This window comes from Lonchura striata, chromosome 3 (genome assembly GCF_046129695.1).
Source record: "Lonchura striata isolate bLonStr1 chromosome 3, bLonStr1.mat, whole genome shotgun sequence".
In the NCBI taxonomy this organism is placed as follows: Eukaryota; Metazoa; Chordata; class Aves; order Passeriformes; family Estrildidae; genus Lonchura; species Lonchura striata.
The window spans coordinates 1,041,846-1,051,558 of record NC_134605.1 but is presented as its reverse complement, the minus strand read 5'-3'; the positions used below and the strand labels follow the sequence as shown (position 1 = coordinate 1,051,558).

General features: G+C 43.5%; 1 protein-coding gene across 1 annotated transcript; it reads left to right on the top strand.

The window, feature by feature from the left end:
- The first annotated feature begins 902 nt into the window (after nt 1-902).
- LOC144246093 (uncharacterized) lies at nt 903-7,162 on the top strand. The gene is made up of 5 exons (XM_077782528.1): nt 903-924; nt 1,561-1,638; nt 2,887-3,501; nt 3,568-3,668; nt 7,067-7,162. The coding sequence occupies exons 1-5, from the start codon at nt 903-905 to the stop codon at nt 7,160-7,162; spliced, it is 912 nt and encodes a 303-aa protein (XP_077638654.1).
- The last annotated feature ends 2,551 nt before the right edge of the window (nt 7,163-9,713 follow it).

Here is a 9,713-nt window from a genome sequence, read left to right as displayed (position 1 = left end):
ACAAGAAACTTAATTTACCCCATGTCTAGTTTCACAGTGATGCAGTCAGAGAGGAGTATAGCATCCAAGGAGTTTGTATTAATTATTTCTCTGTTTGTGCAACATGCAGAGAAATGCCTGGCGCCTGCCATGAAAAGCCAACCTCATCTCCTGTGGCTTTGCAGAGAAAAATGGGAATGCCTGATAATTGTGTCTGACTCCTCCCTCCTCCAGGTATTTCATTCAGTGGTATCAAGGAGCTCTAATCACACAGAGGTGGCCTCTGCCTCACCTCCTTCACCTCTCCTCAGCAAGGCAGAGCTCCTGTTCTCAGAAGAGGCAGATGTTTATCGTGCTCTGCTCTGCACCAGCACCAGACCACACCAAAGAGAAGTTACCAAACAGCATTCGGTTTTCTCATTATGGGATTTCGTAACGAGGAGGATTGATGCTTTTCTCTTGAAAGCCCACAGATTGAACTTCTCCAGTTAGGAGGAGTTAATGGGTCAGGATTACTTGTCTTGTGGTCTGCTGGCTGATGAAGAGATGCCTGTGATTCCTGCTCCGTTTGCCTCTCGGGCCAGCATCACCTGGTGCACAGCCATCCCACCTTCTCCAAAGCACTTTGCAAAGGAAAGTGCCCACGCCTCATCCTCCAGCCAGGGCTTTCAACTTCTCTTGCGAATACCTGCTACAAGAAGCTGAGGGGCAGACAGGTCCCAAGCAGGACATCTGGCTGCTGTGGGATCCTGCAGAGCCAACAGCAGAACTTGTTTCCTGAATTTATCACTTGACCTCAAGTGCAGTTTTTCCTGGGAAGTGGAAGAGAGGAGCATCTTTCAAGCAAGGGTGGTGCCAAGTGCATCCAAAGGTTATTCTCCTTGTCCTGGAGAAGCCACCTTGCATGTAGATATCTCAGTGGCATGGAGACAGGCATCCACACAGGTGAGAATGTGGGTATTTTGTCAAAACTTTCCCTCTCCTGTCCAAGAGTTTCCTGGGCCCTGTAAGAGGCCGTCTGAAGACCCTCACTCATTTGCCTGCCGATTGCCACGAGCAAGATTTCCCTTCCCCCTCTGCAGTTCCGGCTTGGAGAAGGCAACAGTGCAGGCGCAGCCACTGTACCATTACATGCTGTTCCCAACGAGGACCGGCAAGAACTTGGCAAGGAGTTGGCAAGGACTTGGCGAAGACCCAGTGTGGACCCAGCACAGGGCGGCCTACTGCAATTCCTGCTTCACTCTCCACCTTTAAGCCAAATGAACTGTTGGGGTAACTCTGGTGGTCTCTCACTGAAGACCCCTCATCTGCCTCGCTACCACCGTGACAGACGGAGATCAAGAACCCTCTCCCCAAGGACTGAGACTGAGACCCCTACCACAAACAGTGGGTGAGGGGACAGAATGACCTGACCTGTTCTTCTCCAGTAACTTCAATGGACTTATCCCTTATTGTGTTTGTTCAGCCTAGATGATGTTCTGTAAATACACTTGTTCCCCCACAGCAATTTCAATAGACTCTCATTGTTCTGCCTGCTCCCCCCTTTTCCCTCTGTGGACTATAACTGGACCCCTGGGATAGGTAGAACTTTGGAGACTCTCCCCAACACAACAAGACGGATCCACATCGTCCGGACCAGTGAGGACTCCGCCTGTGTTGGTAGCTATTCCCATCCCCCCTTCTCTCTCTCTCTCTATCCTTTTTATTTCTTTTCTGAACCCACTATCGCATTTATTGTTTTGGCCCTTAATAAAGGTGCATTTGTTGTGATTAAACTGCTGATTGTCTTTTGCACTTTGGGATCGGCTAACGAACCATCACGACACCCCGCTATAAGCGGATCGTGACATTAAAATTGGCGTCACGGACAGGATTTCTGTCTAGGCAGAAGGGTGCAGGTTCTGTGTAGTCTGTAACAGGGGAAGGACGTTTCTTGCCAGCCGCACCTAGCCTGCCAGTACAAAAGACTGAGCATGGTCTGGAGAGCAAGGGGTAAGATTCAGATTTCCCACAGACTGCACATTGCCTAGGTGAAAAAGCACCCACACTGTCTTCAGAAATTGCAAAAGATCTCTTAGTGCAAAAGGCGGGACACTGTTGTGATTATGTGTGTGTTTGGACTGTCTGGGAAGGAAGAGACAACTTGAAGAAACTAAGCAGAGCCTCCCAGGCAGATTTTGTCTCTTCACCCACCCAGGGAAGTGAAGGGCGACACAGCGAAGTCTGTGTGCTTTGAGTAACTTACACTGTTGTTTTATGTGTGTGTTTGGACTGTCTGGGAAGGAAGAGACAACTTGAAGAAACTAAGCAGAGCCTCCCAGGCAGATTTTGTCTCTTCACCCACCCAGGGAAGTGAAGGGCGACACAGCGAAGTCTGTGTGCTTTGAGTAACTTAAGTTTGTACCTCCCTGCTGTGGTTTTGGTCCCTTCACAAAATGAGTGATAACCTTAACGATAAGGGTAAAGTTGAATTTTATGCTTTACTAGCTAAATACAATGCCAAACCTTCTCCGGGAGGAGAAGAATGGGCACAAAGTAATTGGTTTAATTTGGATAATGTGGTTGATAGAATATGTTCTTTACAACATGGTACAAAATTCAAACTGGGCAGAAATAAATCTATCTTATGCTCAGTTTTGGGAGCTTGTCTTACGGCAGCTGTAGAAACTCGCTTCCAGCGAAGAGGTGAGCAAGAAACAATAATAGACTCCCTTCAAAATTTGGTTGAAATTTTACAAAAACAATTACATGAAGAAAGGAATGAAAAACATTCATTGAGAAATGAGAACTATGCATTAAGAGCTGCCTTAAAAGAGGAACACGTTAACAAATCATCTAATGCTGATTCCTCTATAAATCCTGAGGGAAAGGAAACTCCTCACATTAACCAAATTTATCCTCACAAAGAACTTGAGGCAGTAAATAATTGTGGGGAACATTGCTGCTCTCACTTAAGACCTTTAATTAAAACAGAATATAACTATCTCAGTGATGATGATCTTGACCCCCACATCACAACCAAACACATACCATACACTGCCACCGAATTGGCTAAGCTTAAAAAAGAATATGGACGCCTTCCATACGAATCAGAAACAGAATATGTTTTCCGGGTGTCCCTCACTGGTGGCGATCAAATTAAACTAACTGAACAAGAAGCCAGTGGGTACTGGGGACATGGTGTCTTCTTAACAACAGGAGATAAACGTGACTCATGGTCCCTGACACAGCGCGCGGCTTTTTGGGCCGGGGGAACGAACCCCTTGGAAAGGGGAGATCCTATAGCTATAATCAGCACCCCCGACCAACTCCTAGAAAGTGTACACAAAGCCGCCTGTTTGCAAATGATTCATGAAAAGAAATTAATTCCTGGCTTTGAATCCCCAATGCAATTACCTGTGAAGCCTGAACTAATGACTCCTTTAATTCGTGGGCTTCCAGAAACCCTCAAACCTACTGCCATAGCCTTACAGAAAACTATCATGACATTAAGCCCTACAGAAAAACTAGACAGATTTCTTGGTAACCCCACTAATCGCACTGGATCTACTGATCCTAGCTTTACTCCATCCTGCTCTCCATTCCAAGCTGTAAATTCACAAGCCAGTTCACCTGGCAGTAATCATAAAATTTGGACATGGGGTGAAGTTGCAGAGGATTTGATCAATTATTGTAGGAAATATGGACCTGTAAAAACCCCGGAAGAGAAACCAGAAAAATCAGAGAAAACAAAAGGGATTCGGTCTATTGGGACTCCTTACAGTAAAAATCCAGAAAAGGGAAAACAGAACCCTAGCCGCCAGCATTGGTGGTCACTGGGAGTCCAAAAGGGGGTCCCCAGAGAAGTGATGGATGGTCTGCCCCTTGATAAATTACAGAAAATAATAACTAATTGGTGCTATCAAAAATCAAATCCATCAGTTCAACCCAGTACACACCCTAGTGCACCCACTCTTCCTCATAACATGGGCAGCGAACCAACTCTCCCTCAGCCTCTCCTTCCTCTCCCGAACACGGGTAAGGAAACAACTTTCTCACTGTCCCTCCTGCAAAACAGGGGCAGTGGACAAAAACTAACCATATCACAGCTTTCCTCTCAGAACTCAGGCTGTGACCCAAAATTAACATTCTCCCAGTTTCTCTCTCAAAATCCAGGCAGTGAGTCATCTCTTTCTCAGCCTTTTCCTCAAAATCTGAGCAGAGATTCCTGTGGTTTCAGAGACGCTGAGAAAAGGTACGCTACCTGGGAGAAGGGATTGTTTGTGGTCAGCCTGGCTCTCATTGAAGTGGAAAGACTTGCACTACAACTACCAATTGTATTGAGAAGCCCTTTCAATGATATTAAGACAGTCACTACTGGGACCCTCCCTCCTGATGGGGTGGCCCAGAGGGCCTCGGTAAGAAAGTGGTATGCTCAGACTGAACATTACTGTCACTTCTTCTCAATAACAGATGGAGTTGTGAAAAATTTGGCAATACAAGAAACTGAGAGCTTGGATAGCAGCCAGGACACACCTGCCTCTGTAATCAAAATGGCCCCTCCTTTTTTCCCCCAAACAATTGGCAAGTTCTTGGTTCACTGAACTAATTAATACTGAGGGAGAAGGCAGTGCTCGGGTTGGGGAGCTGATAGCTGTTTGGAGTGCTTTTCAACGTAAGGTACAGAACACCTCTCTTGTCTCTATCTACACTGACTCCTATGCTGTGCACCAAATGATCCTGATAATCCAGCACATTACCCTGGCCAACCTGTTCTGGTGGACATCCCTTACTACAGGGCTGGTACCCCTTGTGCTAAAACCCCCTTGGAATGAATGTGCATGGAAAGCCTCTGGTGCTCTAGGGAAAGAACATTGGATAAATACATGCTGGATAATTCCATCATTCTAACCTTTTCTGCTTCTCGCTGGCAGGAGTCTGTTGTGTTTACTTTTACAGAAGAACTCCAAGGGACATGAAGACCACCTAATCCATGATAAAACTGGTAATACTTTCCTGCATCCTACCACAACCCCAGAGCCAGAAATCAGCTGAGTGTTTGTGGCCTGAAATAATTGTGGTAGCATGCAGAAAAGGTGAAAAGATCTCTTTAAGCACAAAAAGGTTTGTACGCACCAAAGCGTACAGGATTGTTGGCACAATTCAACATTAACACAAACTGCAGAAGTAGTTTGTCTTTGGTTCAAAAATACTGAAGGACTTTCTTTTAAATTTATTCATACCACCACCACCACTCAAACCCAACCACCAGTTATGCTTACCCCGAAAATTTCTAAAGTTGGACCATATATAATTAGGGAAACTGGCCAACAACAGATATTGTTCAATCCGGCATGGTCTCTTAAACAAGTTAAATTGCTAATGCAAAGCAATGTCTCTGAAATTCAGCCAGCTTGTTCACCTTTCTTGCAAACTTCTTTCCACGGTTGGACGACCTGGTTGCGACAGTGGAACCCTTCTGAAACACGGATGCCAAGAGACATAACTGGTGTTGTGGGAACAGGATTGGGAATTCTAAATAGTATTAAGATTTCCAATCCTGGTGGAATTTGGTGAACTTTACTTATGATCCCACCACAAACTTAGCCACAGCTTTTGTGTTAACCATTCGCAATGCCTCGGTGCATTCAATATTCCCCATTATTGCATTAGGATTAAATCATGATGGAGCCACTCTCTATCCTTCCGAGCATAGAGAATGGGCCCGACAAATTGATGGTAAATGGCAAACTGTTAATTTAGAATCCTGTATTGTCCGAGAACAACAAGGGTTCATCTGTGAAGGCAATGCAATTATAGCTCAAGATATCTGTTTAGACACAGAACAAAATATCTGTCACTTTGAAATCCATCCTAACAAAACTTCTAAAACATTCCTTGTATATATAGGAAATGGATGTGCATGCTTTAGAACTGCTTGTAATACAGTGTATGTAGAAGACACAGTAGTAGATACTAAAAATCATTCAAATTTTTGTGCTTGTAATTTCACTAAAATTTCTGGATGTGATTTTTCTTTTGAAACTCCAGTTACTTCATATCAACTTTTAGAGTCCAATTACACGCTGATTCATAAGCTATTGCCTACCCCCATTGGAATGAATCTTACTCTGGTGAGGCAATTGTTGCTTCACCAGGATTTAATTGAAATCTTAGGAAAAATCAAGGAGAACGGACAGAAAACATTGGTAACTGTTCATCATGATGTACAAGAAATACATCGGGTTATAGAAAGGGTGAAAAGTGATGCTGAACACAGGTGGTGGGATACACTTTTTGGGTGGTCACCTACTGCTACAGGTATCCTGAACAAATTGTGTCATCCCATTGTTGTCCTTTTGATTTTAGTTTTGATTGGTTTTACTTTATCAGCAATCTTGTTTGTCATAAATTGGAGAATGATAAAACGATTAACAAAATTGACAGCTATACTTAATGCACACCACCTGGCCAATGTGCTTTATACTGTAGACATCCCCAAGACTATAGACACAAAGCAATTATAAAATTAGAAGATGATTTGTTTTAGTCACTTAGAAAACCTGATTTGAGTTTTTATATTGGTTTATTAGAAAAATTGTTTATTATTAATTAATATTGATTATATTGCTTAATGTTGTTTCAATTTATACTAATTATTGTTTTAGTATTTTCCCTGTTCTCTTTTCCTCTCCTTTTCCTTTTTCCCTTCTCTGGGATATGCTGCCAACACTAGACAAGTCCTGAAGACTTCACAACAACACTACGAAACACTGCTGAACATCTCTCGAGGGCAATCGTCAGTCACGGGGTGGTGTAAGAGGCCGTCTGAAGACCCTCACTCATTTGCCTGCCGATTGCCACGAGCAAGATTTCCCTTCCCCCTCTGCAGTTCCGGCTTGGAGAAGGCAACAGTGCAGGCGCAGCCACTGTACCATTACATGCTGTTCCCAACGAGGACCGGCAAGAACTTGGCAAGGAGTTGGCAAGGACTTGGCGAAGACCCAGTGTGGACCCAGCACAGGGCGGCCTACTGCAATTCCTGCTTCACTCTCCACCTTTAAGCCAAATGAACTGTTGGGGTAACTCTGGTGGTCTCTCACTGAAGACCCCTCATCTGCCTCGCTACCACCGTGACAGACGGAGATCAAGAACCCTCTCCCCAAGGACTGAGACTGAGACCCCTACCACAAACAGTGGGTGAGGGGACAGAATGACCTGACCTGTTCTTCTCCAGTAACTTCAATGGACTTATCCCTTATTGTGTTTGTTCAGCCTAGATGATGTTCTGTAAATACACTTGTTCCCCCACAGCAATTTCAATAGACTCTCATTGTTCTGCCTGCTCCCCCCTTTTCCCTCTGTGGACTATAACTGGACCCCTGGGATAGGTAGAACTTTGGAGACTCTCCCCAACACAACAAGACGGATCCACATCGTCCGGACCAGTGAGGACTCCGCCTGTGTTGGTAGCTATTCCCATCCCCCCTTCTCTCTCTCTCTCTATCCTTTTTATTTCTTTTCTGAACCCACTATCGCATTTATTGTTTTGGCCCTTAATAAAGGTGCATTTGTTGTGATTAAACTGCTGATTGTCTTTTGCACTTTGGGATCGGCTAACGAACCATCACGACACCCCGCTATAAGCGGATCGTGACAGGCCCCCAGTCCCTTGCAGAACGAGGTTTGCTTGCTTTCTCATGGACAGGTATTTTTCTCCAGGCTTCCAGGTTGAGGAGAAAAAAAAATTTTCCCAGTCTGACTCCCTCTCTACTAGCTCCATCTGGAGGCTCCAAGAAAACTTGCACTGTAAAACTACTTTTATTTGTGTTTATTTATTTTATAATTTATTTAGGATTTGAGGTGGTCTTGGCATTGATGGTTATGGTTAACACACTTGAAAAAAGAAAGCATCTGTGCAATTAAGTTTATAAATTAATTAAAGATTCTGTAAAATCAAAACAATGGGCTTATTTGTGGCTAAGCTGAAGACTGCATCTCTATCTGTTCACTTCTCTATTTACCTCCAGTTACAGAGTTTTATTTTAGACAGCTGGCTGCTCAGCCTCTGTTCTAATTCAGCAGCATTTATCACACTGCTTTGCAAAGCTGCCACTTAAAGAGCTGTTGGAATGTTGTTTTGTTTTTTTTAACAAAATGTGTTACTTAAAATATCTGCTGTTTAAGCTGCAAATAGTTATAGTTATATAACTTCCTCTTTTATTACTACTGAGGTATAGCTATCCCCTAGGATTTGGAATTCTTGGAATACTTGGAATTCAAAATGTGTCTATAGATGTAAAAAGACCCCAAAGGACAGGAAATGGGGGTTGGGAGGTTGGAGGGGGAGGGGAGGAAGAAAAAAAGGAAATAATTCTAATAAGCTTAATCAGGACATCTTTCCTCAGGTTTGTAAATCCAGTGCTCTGACAGCACTTGCCAGAGAAGTTCTCCTGCCTTCCCTTGAGGAAAGTGAGATTCAAACCTATTGATTGGATGTGATGTGATGGCTTATAACTCTGCCCAGGGGTGAAGTTCTGTGGTGAGTACCAGTATAATGTTGATTTAGATTAATTTCTTAGATCTGGGGTTTCCAACTTCAGCTGAGTTACTATAAGAAATCGCAGGAACAGCTGTACTGGGAGAATGATGATGCGAGACAAACTTGGAATCATTTTTTTGTTCATTTGGGGAAAAGCTTTACTTCTTTTCCCTCTCAAAAGAATTCTTCCTGGGAATGGAAAGCTGTCAAGAAAGCACAAAGAGATCAGATTAGCAGCCTGCCTTGTGCAGTTTCAGGAGCACGAAGGGAGGATTTGGGATGCAGGGATTTGGTGTTCCCCAACAAGGCATGCCAGCCTGGCTGAACAATTTCCAGCCTTCCCTGGGAGCCTTTCTGCTGACACAGACTCAGCCAGGAGCCCTAATGTCCTCAGCTGCTCCATCTAGGAACCTTCCACAAGTGGATCTGACAATTCCAGCCCTAATTTCCCCTGGGATTTGTTTCTCAAAGAATGCTTGTATACACTCTCTCAGGAGTTGTTGCTTGGAGTCCTAGCTTTTGTTTTCTTGGAGAAGTAATCAATGTACTTGGAGAAGTAAAGAATGGATGTACAAGCCTTTTCTGCACAGAAAGACTTTGTGCCCTGGAAATACCTCATCAGTAACTGGAGAGTAACTTCCAATACAAAGAATATTCACCACGTGGTAGCTTGTGAGTAGCAGGATAGCAAAGCACTTGGACAATGAGCAGGTGAGAGATTTCCTGTTCAACTGGTTCATGGAAGTGTGGAGGGAACAGAAACAGTGCTTAAACTCAGCATGAGGTAAATGTCAGTGCAACTGTTAACTGGAGTTCAGTGCATCAGGAGAGATACGCTATCAAGTGCAGAGCTTACAATGGAAGGGTTCTGATACATGGTTAGAAGCATTACTTTACAAAAAATTAGTTGTCTCCTGCAGAAGGCTGCTTTAAAATAGCCATCAAAAAGCCCTGAAGAGCCAGATCTTCCAGATTTTCTTTCTTAAAGCTAATTCCTTACGTGGTGATTCCTTACACCTACAGTAGGTATGGCATAAAACACCAGCAGCATTTATCAACCCATACTTATATTTATATTTATATTTATATTTATATTTATATTTATATTTATATTTATATTTATATTTATATTTATATTTATCAGGCATAGATGTGCACTTTTTCCTTAAGTCTTTTTACACCAAGTAACAGTATACACTGCAGCCATCTCCTG

Bases quoted from the DNA above. Each gene is read 5' to 3' on its own strand.
- LOC144246093 (XM_077782528.1), top strand. From the start codon at position 903: ATGGAGACAGGCATCCACACAG. The intron at 1,639-2,886 runs GTAGCTATTCCC...ATCCTCACAAAG, and splicing joins TGAGGACTCCGCCTGTGTTG to AACTTGAGGCAGTAAATAAT. The intron at 3,502-3,567 runs GTAACCCCACTA...CTCCATTCCAAG, and splicing joins AAAACTAGACAGATTTCTTG to CTGTAAATTCACAAGCCAGT.